The 18,337-nt window shown below is 44.1% G+C and overlaps 1 protein-coding gene across 3 annotated transcripts in view; it reads right to left on the bottom strand.

The window, feature by feature from the left end:
- LOC113264440 (N-acetyllactosaminide beta-1,6-N-acetylglucosaminyl-transferase) overlaps positions 1–18,337 on the bottom strand; it is an 81,456-nt gene that overhangs the window by 54,847 nt on the left and 8,272 nt on the right. The window contains exon 2 of one of the 3 annotated variants that reach the window (XM_048225704.2): positions 60–1,802. The exons of the other annotated variants lie outside the window; for them this stretch is intronic. Coding sequence (XP_048081661.1) covers positions 1,597–1,802 — 206 coding nt within the window. The 3' untranslated portion in view covers positions 60–1,596. Of the gene's footprint in view, positions 1–59; positions 1,803–18,337 lie in introns of those variants that run through there. 3 annotated transcript variants of the gene reach the window in all.

Genomic DNA, 18,337 nt, shown 5'->3' with positions numbered 1-18,337 from the left:
ACAGATGAATGTATTTTATTTACGATGACTTCTAAAATGCCAGCCAACTCTTTTCCCCATTTTTCCTCACTCTCTGAATGTAATACCTCAGACCCTCTACCTTATGGCCTTAACTCACAGTGCAGACCGAGCCCCCACCCACCCCATGAAGAAATCATGTCCTTCAATGTGCTTTCTCTTTTTGAAAAGTCTCTACCCTGCTATTCATGGAATAAAGAGGACAATATGCTGATTCCTTACTTTGGCACGGATAGAAAAACCAGTGTGAGGCCCCACCATTCAAGCCACCGTACTCCAAGTGATAGACTTTCTGAGCATACTGTATTGTTTGTTTTAAAGTAAACTCTAGGCCCAACACGGGGCTCGAACTCACAACCCCCGAGATCAAGAGTCACATGCTCCAATGACCAAGCCAGTCAGGTGCCCCTCTGTAGCTTTTCTTTCTGCTAGTTTCCATTGTTCCTATTTTTCATTCTTCCAACTTGTACCTTATTTTCCTCTCCCCTTCACTAAATCCTCCTCATTCTTTAAGACCTGTCACAAATAAACTCCATGTAAAACCCACCTTCAGATTTTTAGGCAAAGTAGAAAAAAAAAATGTAGCCGTTATGTGGGTAAAACAGATAAATCTAATTCTTAGTGTCTTCTACGAAATAAAGCAAAGAAAATGACAGCCAAGTGCATGATAAAGGAAAAGTCAATCCCAAGCTTCTCTTTTTCCAAATAGAACCTTTAAGTATTAGGTTATTGTGTATTTTATTTCAAAACAACAGAGAGTAATTTCAGTATCTAGTTTGGCAAAGCCTTTGGGCTTAGAATGAATGTTAATATATTTGCAGCCTGACAAAGTGTTCAGGGTGCAGATGCATAAGTTAATTAGGCCAACAGAGGCTGTTTACGTTATTGTTTCGGCCATTAACACAGGGGTTCGGATCTACACAGGCTTGGGGACAGATGTTATAATGCCGTTATATTAAGAAATACACACCAGCCAAATTAGGAGTTATGCTAATGTTTCTGTATTCAATCTATTACTTCAAATGGCACTGTTTGTATGTTGAAAATATAGCTGTTTTCCCTCTCTGCCCTTTTGGCTGTCCTTGGGCCAACTTTTCCCACCCCCAGGTTCTGGTATTTAAAAAAATAAAAATAAAAATAACCCACAGGAGAACTTTTGAAGAAACCGCAAGTCAAAACAGAGAAAGGCCATTAATTGTTACCTTTCTTTCCTAATAGGCCATCAGACCTGTTCACCCAGAACAGACACCATGTGTTTTTCTGCTACTGAGACTGAACAGCTCAGCCTTTCTTCCCTCTATGCCTTTGACTGCAGGCAAGGACCAGGCTGGCACCTGTAGGCCTAGCAACTGAGCTTTGGCGCTCACTTTGGAAGCCATTACTCCCCAACTAGCCAATTAATCTGGCGAGACGTGTATACCCTCCCCCGGGGCCACCTTAAACACTTGCTCTTCATTCCACCCAGTTTTTATTTTTTGCACAATTGTAAAGAATGCTTCCAGCTCTGGAGCTATCTGGAACACAGCCCCAAAATGAAGAGAGTATCCTTTCTTGGAAATGATGGAAGACCCAGAATCCCTATGAGATAAAGAAATCGTCAAGGGGACAGAAGAATATCCTCTGACACCTCGGCACCATTAGGCTTTCCGTGGGGAGGGGCAAGGTGGCAGAGGACCCAGAGAGGACCGCGTGGAAGAGGGCGGCACAACAGAGATCGTGGCTCACCGGACTGTCGGACTGTCGGACTGTCGTAAAAGACCTTGCGAGAAAAGCTGGGCCTCCATCTTGTTGCAAAGGAGCATCATCGAGGACATTTTTAGGTGGAGAAGCGCTCCCCGCGGAGGGAGGAGCAAAGGCAAAATAAATCACAGTGAGGAAGTATTCATCAGCCCATACATGCATACTGCACTCACTGATAATAATAATAATAAATAAATTCATTATTTATGTGTTCATTAACGATGTTTCCTAGAAACAACCCTGAGGCTTTAATGAGGCTTTAGTTGTGTAAATAGTCACAGAACATCAGACACTGCACCTTTTGAGTTGTTTCTTAAATAAAAAAATACAAATAGAGGAAGGATTTAAAGTCCCAGGGTCACTGAGGAATTCATGGGCTGGGAATTAGTGGGAGGTCTAGACTTACTTTTCCATTCGCTCAACCTTGTAATGTAGAAATATGTATCTTAGAGTATTTATACTATTTACCTGTTTGTATGTGTTGAATGAATGAGTGAATGAATGAAAGGAGTCCACATCCCCCATGGCTGCAGATACCCATAGGTAAATGCACTCTTCACTGGAATTGGGAACAGAGCAACTTTTATTTTGACAAACGAAAACTCTGACCAGATTGATTTCTTTTTCTTTTTTTTTTTTTCAATTAATTAACATCTACTGTATTATTGGTTTCAGAGGTACAGGCCTGGGATTCATCAGTCTTATAGAACACACAGTGCTCATTACAAACACATACCCTCCTTAATGTCCATCACCCAGTTACCCCATCCCTCCACCCCCTTCCCTTCCAGCAACCCTCAGTTTGTTTCCTATGATTAAGAGTCTGACCAGATTGATCGACTGGATAGATTAAATGATATTAAAAAACCCACAACTTTCAATCAAGTTTCTGTGGGAAACCATGCAAGATGCGTTTTCACTTGTGTGTCAGGAAGGGTTGCCCAGGGTCGCCTGGATGGCTCATTCAGTTGAGCGCTGGCCTTTGGCTCAAGTCATGATCCCAGGGTCCTGGGATCCAGCCCCATGTCTGGCTCCCTGCTCAGGGGAAGCCTGCTTCTCCCCCTCCCTCTGATCCTCTCTCTCTGACCCTCCCCTCTGCTCATGCTCTCACTCACTCTCTCTTTCTCTCTCCAACTGTCAAATGAATAAATAAAAAATAAGGGTTGCCCATTAACCCTCACAATATTACTAACAGGATACCTGGATCCTAGTTGCTTTTCTAACTTTAACCAAGTATGTGGTCTTAGGCCCTACTTGCTTCATCTTTCAAAAGGCTGTTCTCTATAGTCCCTTTTAGCTAAAATGAGCTATAATTCAGTGTGTGTATGGTGAATCCGCTAAGCAGCAGTAACGGAATCCAGGAAGTGTGAGGACTGGCCCCTGTCCTGTAGGAAATTACATCTTCACTAGGCTTCAAAATACATACAGCTGAAAATACACGACCAGCAAAACACAGAAGACTGTGGATCAGTTCCAGACAAGAGGCTCTCCAGTAAATGTGATGGGAGCTCAGAGGGGAGAAAGCTCCCTTGGAGCTGGGACAGTGAGAAAGGACTTCCAGTGGGAGGATTCTGACCCTCAGAACATGGAGAAGGCATTCCAACTGGAGAGATTACAAGAGCAAGCAAGAACAGAAGAACAAGAAAGCCCATGCGGAGAAATTTCCCCAGGCAGAGTTGTGAATCTGTAATTTCTCTGGTGTAACAGCAGATAAAAACCTTCCCATCAGTGAACCATGACCTCAGGGTACCAGTCATGGTTAGAAGGTGAGCTGCAGGAGAGTGGGGACTTTTCCCCCCTGTTTCTGCCATAGTCCAGCAGCTCAAACAGCCTTCCCTTGTGTTCTGGAAGGTGGGCCATTTGGTACACACTAGGTTCAATGTTTGTAGAATGGGTGCAGAATCATCTGGGCATGTGAAAATACAGTTTTCAGCGATGGGAAAAGCAGTGTTAAAACCTATATATGCCCATTGTTCTAATTTGTATATTAGAACAGCATAGGCTAGGAGAGCCCTCCATGGTTTGTGATTTTACTGTTCCAGTATTCCTTTTTTTGCTCTTCTGTTTCAGCATACACCTGCAGAGACCTAACTATGAATGTACCACATTGGCCCTGAACTCTCTTGCACTTCCTCACATACCTTTTCTTTGTTTAATTGCATGGACTTTTGCAAGCTTCATTATGGTTTCATAATTGCTCTGGGACTTGTTTTTCCATTCTCAATTAACTGCTGTCCTTCAGTTGGGAAAGAAATGGAGGGGACACAGGCTTGCGCAGGCATACAACATTTAAAATGTTAAATAACAGCAGAAAGGGCCCCGCAAGGACAGGGTCTGATGGAGTGTATCCAAGTAACATTGAGAGTATAAGTCCCATGGCAGAAAAGTTGGGGTGAATGAGGTGAGATGTTATCATTTCTTGGGCTCGCTGAAGGTTGTCCTTTGGAAGGTCATTTTTGTGTGGTTTCCTTTGTTATTGAAGTAGGTCAAATGACTCAGGGATTTATTCTTAATTATAACATGTAGGGAAATATCTGTTTCCCTGGAACTAAGGGTAATTCACAGGAAGTAGAGAATGGTGACAATCCAAACCACTTTGGACAGCCAACTGCGTAATTCTGTTCAGGTGGCCAGGTAGTTTTTAAGTGGAGGTTTTTGGTTTTCTTTTTCATAATGATGATCATGATATTAAAGAGAAGAAAGAAGACATTTCCAAAACACATCTTCAACTAAAACAACAACTCCCGTAACTGAGGAGTCCTCTGATGGGGTTCTCCGGGGAAAATCCACCTTCTCCTGAGACCCAATCATTTTGCTTTCTATACTATCCATCTAATTAGCAACAGAAGAAGTTGTTGTCTAGATCACAGAACCCAAAGCATTATTTCAAACTCTCATTTCAGAGGCGGGAAGAAGTTTAATATGCAGACTTTCAAAACCTAGAGAGCAGGTCCAGAGGACGGATATGCTACACCGTGTCACGGTGGTGTGAGCTGAAGTGATCTGCATCTGATTTTGATGGAGCAAAGGTATCATGGAAACACTTCCTGGATGTTAAAGGATGCTATGCAAATACGTGACAAAGCTAGCATATGAATATTCAAATAGGCAAATGTCCAAGCATGCGCAGATAGGCAGCAACGTTCTGGTAGCGTACATGTACCAGTTGGAAATAGGTAGAGCCTGAAATTGGGAGGCTTAGAAAATGAAAACGAAATTACCCCAAATAAGTCACAGCAAATTAACATTCCAAGAGGAAACCTGCCACTAAATTTACATGTGGAAGTGAATTGCTTAACCCTGGAAGAACCAAAACATTTGTTTCTAAAAGTATTCAGCCAAACTAGGTGTGTCTTTGGCTTGGGGATAAAGATTGTCCAGATCAAGTCATGCAAACTTCTGTGAAGCATCCCAACCCCTGGATAGGGTTGTGAAAATATAGGTTGCAGGGCCCACACCCCAAGTGGTCAGTAAGTTCCAGGTGGAACTTAATAATCAGCATTCTTTTCTTTTCTTTTCTTTTCTTTTCTTTTCTTTTCTTTTCTTTTCTTTTCTTTTCTTTTTTGAGATTGATTTATTTATTTGAGAGGGGTGGGGAAGGAGAGAGGGAGGAGAAAGAAACTCAAGCAGACCTGCACTGAGTGTGGAGCCTGACGAGGGCCTTGATCTCACAACCCTGAGATCACAACCTGAGCTGAAACCAAGAGTTGGACGCTTAACCAACTGGGTCACCCAGGTGCCCCAACAGTGTGTTTTTAACAAGCTCTTGGGACTAACTATTTAAGAACCAATGGATCAAAGACCAAAATTCTTTGGTTTTGTTTTTCCTCAAAGACTCTACTGGATCTATTTTCCTGTGACTATGTAATTTATCATAAAAAAAACTGAAGTTTTGGGAAAAATAATATTGCACAATTTGAAAATACTTAAGCATGAGCTCAAATGGTGGATAATCAGATCCCTTGTGTAAAATGTACTATGGAAAGTTTATCAGCACCCCCAGAAAGAATGGAAGAAAATGGACATACAGAAAGGTACTGTATGCTGCTTTTTAAATGAGGGACCCCTGGGTGGCTCAGTCAGTTAAGTGGCTGACTCTTGATTTCAGCTCAGGTCATGATCTCAGGGTCATGAGATCAGGCCCTGCCTCAGGCTCCATGCTCAGCAGGGAGACTGCATAAAATTCTCTCTCCTTCTCTGTCCCTACCCCACTGTCTAAAAAAGAGAGAGAGAGAGAGAAGCCCTAGTTGCAAGGGTCCTGCTGCCCCAAATGCCTTTTCTGATTTACTGTATACAGCAAGCAGAGCTGTGCATGATCCCAATCTCCTGCAAAATATGGAACAGGATTATTGACTGACAGATACCGATGCTTTGGGTCTCTAATGTGCCATAAATTGAATTAGAGGAAGGGTGTAGGAGAAAGATTAAAAAACAACAGTCAGTTAAGCGTCAGACTCTTGATTTCGGCTCAGGTCATGATCTGAGGGTCATGAGATCAAGCCCCATGTTGGGCTCCATGCTTAGCCTAGAGTCTGCTGGTCCCTCTCTCTCTGCTCCTCTCCCTGCTCTCATGCACCCTCTCTCTGTGTCTCTCAAATAAATAAATAAAATCTTAAAAAATAAATAAATAAAAAGTTGAGCACAGGCAGGTCCTCTGACCTGGGGATTTACTCAACAGAAATGCATCCATGTTTATCAAAGGACATACAAATCCGTATTCACTGCAGCTGTATTCACAACAGACCCAAATGCCCATCAGGGTTTCTCAACCTTGGCACTACTGGCATTTTGGGTTGAATATGCCTGCTGTTGCGGGGGCTGTCCTGTGCATCGCAGGATGTTAGCACCATCGCTGGCCTTGACCCACTAAGTGCCCTCAACCACAAGTTGTGACACCCAAGAGTATTTTCAGATACCTCCAAAGAGCCCTGGGGGGTAAAACCATCCCTCCTCACCTCATGCACCTCCTTCTCTCTACACAGCGATGAGAATGAAAAATATAACTGCTTGCAACACAAAAAGTGAATCTCACAGATATAACATTGAGCAAAAAAAGCCAGACAGAAAAGAGTACACGCTGTTTATTTCCATGTATATAAAGGACAAAAACAGGGAAAAGTAATCTATGGTGTTAGACATCAGGGTAATGACAGGGAGGCAGGTCACGTTCCACGGCTTGACGGTTGTTACTTGGGTGTGTTCAGTGGGTGAAACACTCCTGATCTGTGTACCTTCCCATGTTATACAATTCTTCACCAAAAATGAATGAATGAATGAATGAAATGAGTCATGGTCCTTCTCCCAGAAAAACTCTACCAGGTGAGTCCTCTAGGTGAGTGGGGATCAGGAGTTCTAGAATACGAAGTATTTATGGCTTATTATCCAGACTGATCAAATACTCTGCAGACACATACCAGAGCCCACTCACTTCTTCCTCAAGCAGATGGACCACTAAGGGTGTCTCCACTCTGGTTCCTGACACCAGCCACCCTGGGCCACAACCCAACCGGCCACCTCTCCTTCCTGCCCGTGAGCAACGTCCAGAAGAAAAGGAGGGAAGAGAAAACAGAACAAGAGGTCAAAAATTCAAAAGCCCTTTGCACTCCTCAACACAGAGCTGAGTGCCAGCACTTACGGCACTTGTCTTGAGGAGCCAAGGAGAATGGAGGAGACACGGACAAGCAGAATGTGTGAACGACGAAGCCAAAAGCTGGCATCTGGGGCTATCACCCCTACCTGCCCAATGAGGAACTGAGACTCAGGGACCTCCCAGCCCAGGGTCACTCGGCGGGGAGGGGTGACCTGGGACTGGAATGGGAGTCACTGTGCCATCCTGTGCGCCATCAGGCAGGCCCAGGAATGGCATCAGTACCCAGATGGACTTCATGGAGAGATCATGAGAAGGAAGGGGGGCTGGGTTCACTTCCAGTGAGACACAGGCATTCCTTTCCTCCAACACTTCTTTTTTCTGTTTCAAGTTGAATCAGCCAGCAGTGTTGAGAAAGCACTTAAGACAGAAACACTATGAAATTTCCTTTCTTTTCAACTTCTTTTTTCTATAGCTCAGAAAAACCATCTGGACAAATCTTTTCCTTGGGGTTCATATTATGATTCATTTCCAAACTCCATCCCTCCCTCCCCTCTTCCGGTGACCACATTTCTGCATGTTCTGACTGGTCACAAGCAGAAGGCAGGATCTAGGGAATTCCTGGCCCAGGCTGAACTGGGTTCCGAGGTCTGGCCCTTGCACTAATTACCAGATGCTTGGTAACAATCTGAAGCAATAGGGGCCCCATGCACCATCCCTCTCTCTTTTCTTTCTGCAGAGAACAGTTCCCCACACCCAAAGTACTCCTTCCTCTGTTCTGATCTGACCTGGGGACTCCAGGCGCTCAGATCTTGCCTCATGCTCCCTGGATTCCTAGCCCTTCCCAGTCCTCAGATACCTGCTGTCTTGGTGATTTCTGCTAAGTTTCTTTCTTTTTTTTTTTTTTTAAGTTTTCCTTCTTCCGGAAGACTAGGTCTGAGACCATCCACATGACTGATATATCTGACAGGGGTTTGATACACTATTGCAAGAATTCCATCAGAATCAGTTATCAGTTCGACTGAAACATACCCCCACCCCCAAACTTGAAAAATGGAGTTGAATAGCTTCCATTTGGCCCTTTTATTTATTTTTTTAAAGATTTTATTTTGGGGGTGCCTGGGCGGCTCAGTCAATTGGGTGTCTGACTCTTGACCTCAGCTCAGGTCTTGATCTCGGGTTCGTGAGTTCAGGCTCTGCATTGGGCTCCATACTGGGCATGGAGCCTACTTAAAAAATAATAATAATAATTTAAAAATAAATAAATAAAGATTTTATTTTTAAGTAATCTCCATACCCAATATGGGGCTTGAACTCACGGCCCTGAGATCAAGAGTCACATGCTCTACCCACTGAGCTAGCCAGGCACCCCCCCATTTGGCCCTTTTAGATCCCTCCCTCTGTTCTCCACCCTGCAGGAGGGCTGGCTTATAGGGAATGCATCAAGCAGCTCTGGCTCCGGCTGGGTTTGCCAGTGAGGGCACGAGAGAGGGCTCAAGGTGTTTGCTCCCCAGCTCCTCTCTTGTCAGTCACAGCAGGACAGCTGCCTCCTTTGTCTGAAGTTCTTCTCAAAGGGGCCTGTCCACAACACCTTTTCCAACCACTCCTTCTTTCAGGTCTAGAAATGGTAATAATAGTTCCACTATTACTGGCCCTGGGTATTACCATGCCCTTTACAGTTTCCCTCCACTCTGCCCACAGAGTCTCTTCCGTAAGTCTTTCTTGATTAGCCTAATTTATTATTTATTTATTTGAGAGAGAGCGAGAAAGCATGTGCGCGCGTGAGGGTGGGGGGAGAGGCAGAGGAGGAGGGAGAGAGAAGCAGACTCTGTTCTGAGCCCGGAGCCCAATGCGGGCTTGATCTCATGACCCTGACATGATGACCTGAGCCAAAACCAGGAGTCCGAGGCTCAAGCAACTGAGCCACCCAGGCGCCCCTTGACTAGCCTAACTTAAGCATGCTGTCTGTTTCCTGCTGGGGCTCTGACTGATACAACAGTAGGAAAAGATAACATTGAGATAATACTTGTCAGGTGCCAAGTATTCCGTCACTGTTTCACATAGGACATCATTAATGCTCATAGCAATCCTGTGAAGTAAGCACTGCTGTTATCCCCATTTTACAGATGAGCAAGTAAGACTCACAGAGGCCCCACAAATTACCCAAGGTCATGAAATCAGGTAGAGTTGAAGCCTAACTTTGTATTTTATGTATTTATGTATTCACCTGCTTCCCAATACGAATACATTTATGAAGGTATTGAAATTCACTCAGAGCTCCTTCTCTCTTCCCAGGAGCCAAAGCGGCGGCTGGTGGGAGGTGGATCCTGGGAGCAGGATTTCAGCCGAGCACCGTGAGGGGGAGGACTGGTTTCACAGAGTGGAAGCAAGAATGGAAGTGAACGCAGTGAGGTGACCGGGGGCTGGGTCCCTCCCTGCTAGGGAAGGAAGGGGAGGGAATCAACCCTGTGTTGTTGGGCTGAAAGTGGAGATACCAGTGAGCACTTGTGGTTTTAATATCTGTTTGAAAAGCTAAGCTATAGCTGGGCATGTGCGTGAATGTGTGAGTGACTTGGAGTGCATGTTTGAGAACACACACATGGGTGTCATATGTATATACAGACATTGTGTGTACACATATACATATATATTTTTTCCTAGCTCTAAGCCCTGAGAAGGCATCGAATTTATAGTGCCCTTGAGTGCCCAGACCTTGGTTTCTAAATACCATTCTCCATGAAATAGAACCAGGGTTCCTTGAAGAAAAGGGCTGATTACAAGACGGGGTACCCAGGCGGGGTACAAGTAAGGAAGTGCTCAAAGAATAATGGGAATGGTTGAAGGGAAACAAGACCCACCTTGAGTCTGAGACAACTTCAGCAGCAAAATAAGTAAAAAATGTAATGGATTGTAACCCATTGAGTAAAGTGGGAATCCGTGTCCATAGGGATATAAAAAAACAAACATGGGAAGAGGAGAAGGCTCTACCTTATAGATGAACGGCAACTAATAAACATAGAAGAAGGGAGTTAGGAAAAAAAATCACCATTTGGCAACCACGCAGCAAGAATTGAGCCAGGCAAGAACGATCGGTGGACAGTAGAACCGGGGAGTGAACTTGATGAAGAACAGTATATCTAAATAGTCTCAAACTGTCTCCACACAAAATACTTACTAATGACTTAGTAATAAATACAAAATCTTACTGTTAACGTTATAGTGGAGCAATTGGCCGGTGCTACCCTACCCCAGTGACAACAGTTAACATCCCCACTACTAGAAGAAATAAACATTGCATGCTTCCATGGCCTCATTTTTCTGGTATCTTTGCCCAAAAGGCATAACTTGAATCTAATCACTAGGAAACATCAACACTGCACTCTTCAAAAATGACAAGAGCTGGGAGGCCACAGACAGGCTGAGAAATGGTTCCAAATTAAGGGGGGGTCAAAGAGGGATGGCAGCTAAGTGCAGCTTGAGATCGTTACTCAGATCCTAGTTTATGAAGGGTGTTTTTAGTACAACCAGTAAGACCGGAATAGGGTCTGTGGTTTGAAGAGCACTGACGTGTCCCTGGACGGTGGTGCTAGTCATATAGGAGAGTATCTCTGTGGTTTGGAAACACTGTTTGAAACAGCAAGGAGCAATTGACAAATGGTTTAGGAAAAATTTATAAAAGAGAGATGGAAGAATAAGATAAGGCAAAGGCAAACATGGTAAAATGTTATGGGTTGGGGGTATGGAACGGAGGGTAAGGGAGAGCTCTATACTATTCTTGTAAGTATGATAATTTTGAAAAGAGTTTAAAATAAAAGCTTAAAAACTCATTGAGATCTTTAAACTTTCTCTAGGTAATTAGACTCATGTTTTCTTCTTTTTTAATTTTAATTTTTAATTTTTTTTAAAGATTTTATTTATTTATTCGACAGAGATAGAGACAGCCAGTGAGAGAGGGAACACAAGCAGGGGGAGTGGGAGAGGAAGAAGCAGGCTCATAGCGGAGGAGCCTGATGTGGGGCTCGATCCCAGAACGCAGGGATCACGCCCTGAGCCGAAGGCAGACGCTTAACTGCTGTGCCACCCAGGCACCCCTAATTTTTAAATTTTAATTCCAGTATAGTTCACATTCAGTGTTGTATTAGTTTCAGGTATACAATATAGCGATTCAATAATTCCATAGGTTACTCAGCGCTCATCACAACAGGTGCTCTCTTAATCCCCTTCACCCATTTCACCCCCCCCACCCTCCCACCTCCCCTCTGGGAAGCATCAATTTGCTCTCTAGAGTTACGAGTCTGTTTTTTGGTTTGTCTCTCTCTCTCTCTGTGTTTTTGTTTTTGTTTTTCAGAGTCATATTCCATTAAATAAGCCGTGGGAACTTCTGTGGGGTAGCCTGGTGGATTAGACTGACCATGAAGTGGGGGTCACACAAACCTAGAAATTAAGTCATTTTACCTTCTGGAGTCTCAGTTTCTGCACCTGCAAATTGAAGGTAATAATATCTACCTCCCTCAGAGGATTTTCTTCTTTTTTTTTAAGTATTTATTTATTTGAGAGAGAGAGAGAGAGAGAGAGAGAGAAAGCACACGTGAGTGGGGAAAGGGGCGGAGAGAATCCCAAGCAGACTCTCTGCTGAGCTCCGAGCCTGCCCGGAGACTCGGAGACTCGATGCCAGGACCCTGAGGTCATGACCTGTCCCACCACCTGCACCACCCAGGCGCCCCTCCCTCAGAGGATTTCTGTGAGGCTGAAATGACTCAGTTCATAAAGCATCAATGTGAAGTCTTTCTGCTTTCTCCTGGAGAAAGCATTTGTTCTAGAGAATTTCTTCTTTGAGAAAATGTACATTATTGACATCAACAAAACTGCCAATGTTGGGGCCGTCTAGAATGTGGAACTATCCCCATTTACAGAATTAACACAGGACATTGATGCTAACTAAAGATCCATGCCTTGTTACCGGATTCTGCTCTTCCCTACATTTCATGACCAAATGCAAAGGTTGCCCCCGTGAGATTCTGAAATCTAGGGTCTAGTGTGGGAGTGGTGTATTAAGGGAATACTTTCCCACAGTTTTTACCCTGTGATATCTACCAAAAACAATCATTTGTCTGGCACTTGTGAAAGATGTGGATTGAAAATACATATACACACACATATACATATATACATATAAAAACAAAGGTCTCTCAGCCAGAGGTGTCTGGCCAAGGGACACCAAGTGCCTGGGCCTTGCGCACAGCCACTGCCAGCATGGCACAGCCACAGAACAGCTGGAAAGTTCAGCAGTGAGCACGAAGCATAACAAGGAAAGAGGCTGCTGTTACGGGAGACAGTTTGGGAACAAGCTAAAAGCACTCCACGCACTTTGGAAAAAGCCTGAGCTGTTTCTAACTGCGCTCTGCATTCGGCTGTGCTGGGCCCTATGACCTTCAGAACAAGTCAAGGTCTCCACTCCCAGGACCCACATTTTGTCAGTAGTGACCTATCATTGTAAGTCAGTTCCTTCCCAGTCCTGCCGTGTCCTTGATTTCATTTCCCCTCCTGTCCTAACCTTCCGTTTTATGGCTTCAGAGCAGAAAACAAGGAGAGTCTTAGACCCCATCCGTCGCCTCGCTTTTGCCTGATTCATGAGCCTGGAGACGCTGGAGTCTCACAGAGCAGGACTGAGCCCCGGGAGGTGGCAAGAGCACTTACGAACAGCTGTGCACAGCTCGGCATTTGAATGGAAAATTCTACCAGAGTGACATTACCTTCCGTAAAAGTTGTTAGGATTTTTCACCAAGGCTCAAAGGCGGTTAGTCGGGATTGCAGAGATTTATAGGAATTTGAAGCTCGCTTCAGTCCTAATAAGGAGAAAACTACAGACACACATTTATGAAACCTCTGAGGTAAAACAAAAAAAAACAAAAAAAACCCCAACTGGTTGTGAAACCCTGTGAGAGGCTGCCCTGAATTTGTCAAGCTCAGTAACCCAAGAATTAGCACTGGGAGCAGGAAACTGAGGTGCACTGAAACGACCTCCCTCCTCAGGGTCCAGGAGTCCGAACGCAGCGAGCACGGACCAATGCATAGCCCCCAAAACGGAGACCACAGCCATGGGGCACCTCTTGAGAAATGGAAGGAAGAAAAAGGAAAAGCTGCAGAAACACCAGTGAAGACTCCAGCACAAACCCTTCCTTATAAAGAAGAGGGAGGATAAGGATGAAGGCTAAGACACCCCACAGGGTTTTATCAGAAAGGAGGGAATTGGAACCATTTGCTTAAAAATCTTTTAAAAAGAGGAGGAATTGTGGTTTGCATAAACCCAGAGAAAAAGGGTCCTATCACAGGAACTGTGTCTTGTTTACATGGGCTGCTTTATTTATTTTTAAAAGATTTTCTTTAAAGCTTATTTACTTAAGCAATCTCTACAACCAACATGGGGCTCGAACTTGCGACCCGGAGGTCAAGAGTCGAGGGCTCCTCCGACTGAGCCAGCCAGGCGCCCTATTTTATTTATTTTTTTAAAATAAGTCTTAGCCAATTTTTTAAAATAAGTCTTAGCCAACTGCTTAGAGAATTCAGGAGGCAGAAACCTTAACATTTTGGGCCATGCAGTGTGTTCTTAATTCAGCATTGGACAATTTCATCTCTCAATCCACTTCATCTTCAAACCAAATTTAATCATCTTGACTCTGCCACTTATGAACTGGGTGTCCTAGGGCAAGTACCCCCAAATCCTCCATACCTCGGTTTCCTCATCTCTAACATAGGATTGCAATATAACTGAGATGCAAGGAAACAAGGTCCAAAAGGCAGTTCATCTTCTCGGAAGAAGATAGACCAAAGGCCAGCAAGTACATGAAAAGATGTTCGACATCGCTGTTCATTAGAGAAATGCAAATCTAAATCAAGCTATAATTTTACAGCCACTACAATGGTATAAATAAAACAGCAGGAAGTAACAAGCATTGGTGAGGACGTGGAGTAATTGGAACCCTCACAGACTGCTGGTGGGAATTACAATGTTGCACCTGCTTTGAAAACCAGCTGGGCAGGTCTTCAGAATGTTGAATATGGAGTTACCGCATGGACCAGCAATTTCACTCTTGGGATCTACCCAGGAGAAAAGATAACATGTGTCTGTACAAAGACTTGCTCAGGAATGTTCACAGTTGGCACTATTCATAACGGCCAAAAAGGGGAAATAACCCAAATGTCTATCAGTGGATCAATAAACAAGAGTGGTATATCCATCTGATGGAAGAGGTCAGCCATATAAAGCATGCTGATTCATGCTACACCATGAATAAACACACAGAGCAAAAGAAGCCAAACATGAAAAATATATATGTAATTTGATTTATATATAATGTCCAGAAAAGGCATATCCATACAGACAGGAAAGTAAGGTTTGGGGGTGGAAATAGAAAGTGGTGGGGCGCCTGGGTAGCTCAGTCGTTAAGCGTCAGCCTTCGGCTCAGGGCCTGATCCCAGGGTCCTGGGATCAAGCCCCGCATCTGGCTCCCTGCTCTGATGGGAGCCTGTTTCTTCCTCTCCCACTCCCCCTGCTTGTGTTCCCTCTCTCGCTGGCTGTCTCTCTCTCTGTCAAATAAATAAATAAATAAAATCTTAAAAAAGAAAAAAGTGGCTATAAAGGACGGGTGATTTCTCTTGGAAGTGATAAAAATATTCTAAATTAGGGGCCCCTGGGTGGCTCAGTTGGTTAAGTGTCTGCCTTTGGCTTAGGTCATGATCTCAGGGTGCTAGAATCGAGCCCGGAATCGGGCTCCCTGCTCAGCGGGAAGCCTGCTTCTCCCTCTGCCTGCAGCTCCCCCTACTTGTGTTCTCTCTCTCTCTGTCTCTCTGTCTCTCTCTCTCCTTCTGTCAAATAAATAAATAATCTTTAAAAAAATATTCTAAATTAGATGGGGGTCATGGTTGCACAACTCTGTAAACATACAAAAATCATTGTACGTTCAAAATGGGTGAATTTGGTGTTTTATGGGGTGTGAACAAGACACCTGAATCACGTACCTCACTTTTGTGGTATGTAAATTGTACCTCAACGAAGCTGTTAAGTTGAGGGAGAGGTAACTTGTCCAGTGCCTGACATTGTAAGGACTCACGCCTTCTGGAAAGGCTTCACAGTACCTAAATGTGGGGCTGAAAAAGCAGCTGGTAATTCTGTCAGGTTATTATATGCTGTCAGTGACTTAGACAGTAGGAAACTTCTGGATTGGCATGAAAGCAACATCCTATTTATTTTATACTAACAACGTCAGGTGAATCCAATTCAACCTGACACCAAACTCTGTGTGGGTTGAGGCTGGCAAAGACGTAGAGCTCTCTAGACTTTCCAGAGCTGCATTCCATCAGGTCCTGTAGAGGCTTAAGTGACAAAAACCTAATGAGAAGATAAGGGCTATAAAGTCAGGTAAAAACACCTAACCAGGGCACAGAGGGCACGGGGGACTCTGCCTGGGGCTATGGCTTGTCAAAGGTTTCACAGCAGACAGTACGATTCAGCTGGGCCCTCCAAGATAGTTAGGATTTCTCTAGACAAAGAAGGGCTCCAGGGGGGAAACTGGCAGAAAGGCCAAGAGGTCTGTTTGGGGCCTAGCAATTATACACGGAATTCAAGTGGTAGTCAAATAAACCACTTACCTGTGTTTTCTGGATTTTATTTATTTGTTTATTTGTTTGTAGACTCCATGCCCAGCCTAGGGCCCAATGTGGGGCTTGAACTCACAACCCTGAGATCAAGAGCTGCACCGAGATGAAGAGTTGGACGCTTAACTGACTCAAACACCCAGGCACCCCCTGGATATTTTAAAACAAAGCCTCTCAAGGCCAACATGACTCTGGCAAATTCCCTTAATTGTTGATGTCACTTTTCTAGACCCGAACCAAAATGTACAACTTCGATTTTCAAAATGCATCAAGGGTAATTTATGCTGACCTCAGCACTCAGATGACTAATAACTCCCACAGGCTGACGGCACTTCCAAGAGCATTTCTGAATGGATGCAGCATAGGCGTTTCCTTTGGGGAAGTAGGTGGGAAGTGGGGGGACAGGTCCTGCCCTGTGGACTGCTTCAAAGCTGAACCAGAGTTGAAAAGAAAATAAACTTTCTGCAAAGCTTAAGAGGCATTTTCCTCATTTGCAGAAAATACTGTACAAACACCATAGGTCTCCTCTCTCTCACTCACTTGGTCCTCATTCAACGTTATATGGGAACCCCACAGAAGGGTGAGGCTAGGCAAGTGTCTCAGTCCTGGCGCCAGTCATTCAGTTCACATTCTCATATTTGGGGTGCATGTGGTGGGTGGAAGACCAGGATCCACACAGTAAGTTAAGATGCATGGAGGAGTCATAATCCAACTAGGAGTGAAGTGGATGGTGAGGGTGCCTGCTTCTGTGGGAGAGGAAAGGAGCAGTCTTCTCTGAGGAAGTGACATTTCAGCTGGATCTTAACAAGTGGCTAGAATGGGCAATGAGAGTAAAGAACATTCCAGAACAAGGGGACAGCACCAGCAAGGGTGGAGAGACTATTTGTCTTTGGACCAATCTAGAGCGACAGAGGCTTGGCAGAGTGAGAGGATTTCAACGAGTCACAGACCATTTCTAATAAGAGGAAAAAGAAACCATCTACTTAGGCTCTACACATGAGACATGGCCACAAAAAGCTACAGCTGGGGGTAACTTCGTGGGCCCCATACCTGATTTCTTTTTCCTTTCTTTTTTTTTTTTTAAGATTTTATTTATTTATTAGACAGAGAGAGAGAGACAGCAAGCGAGAGAGGGAACACAAGCAGGGGGAGTGGGAGAGGAAGAAGCAGGCTCCCAGAGGAGGAGCCTGATGTGGGGCTCGATCCCAGAACGCCGGGATCACACCCTGAGCCGAAGGCAGATGCTTAACAACTGAGCCACCCAGGCGCCCCCCCATACCTGATTTCTATCCCTGCACCTTCAAAACCAAATGTTTATGGGTTTTTCTGGTCACACATGGAAGTTTTAGAATAGTAACACTAAAACCTCAAAAATCAACATCTAATAAGTTAGTCTGTTCCCCTCTTTTTGGACATTGAGTTCCTACAACGTGCCAGATCCTTCCAACAGGCCCACAAGGAGATATTTTATCATCAAGATAAGATGAAGAATCGGTCTCAGAGAAATTAGGCATCTTGCCCGAAGTTGTAAGTGTAGGTGGCAGAGCCAAGACGGTCTGCTTTTAAATCCCACCAGCAAACAGAAGCCACCCTCTGACTCCACAGAATAAACAGATCTTTAGATCATTTATTCAACACTCTCCACAGACCACTGAAGTCTAAAAGGCATTCTCATTGACCACTGACTCTAGTTCAGTTAGGCCTATCCCTTCCTTTTTCCTTCTCTTCAATCTATTTTTATCTTCCTCAGTATAAAATTAAGATGGGTCACCACAGGAGGAAATGTTATCTCTGAATATTAAGTACTAGTAATATCTTCATTAAATTAATTAAATCTTAATATTAATGTCTTGATTTAATTACTCTAGGGTCACGTCTCCAGTTATTCCTCAGAAATCCCGGAAGATGCTCTAATTAACAAAGCAAACTTGTTCGTATACGTCGTCACTGTGATGCAAACCATTTTGATAGTAATATTTGGGGATATGTAAAATGCATATAAATCAACTAAACTGCATCTTAGGGCAATTTCTGATTTGCAGAAACTATTAGTATTTTGAGTTTAAGAACTCAAAAAAGTGTCAAGATCTCTAGTCGTCCTTGGCCCTGCTGAGTCATCATAAGCAAGTAAGCCTAGTATTCCACAACTTAAACACTGAACTTGCAGGTGACCTCAGTCCTACCAGGCTGTGACTGTCAAGATAATACAGGTCATCCTCTTGGGAGAAAAGAACTGGGAAAGAATAGTTTAACTTAGTGAGGAAGGATAAAGAGGAAAGGAAGGATAGAGTATGAGCCGCAGAATGCTCCAAGAGCAAATTCAGTGACCAGGGGAGG

The sequence above is a fragment of the Ursus arctos genome, unplaced genomic scaffold, assembly GCF_023065955.2.
Source record: "Ursus arctos isolate Adak ecotype North America unplaced genomic scaffold, UrsArc2.0 scaffold_31, whole genome shotgun sequence".
In the NCBI taxonomy this organism is placed as follows: Eukaryota; Metazoa; Chordata; class Mammalia; order Carnivora; family Ursidae; genus Ursus; species Ursus arctos.
This window is presented reverse-complemented; position numbering and strand designations above follow the sequence as displayed.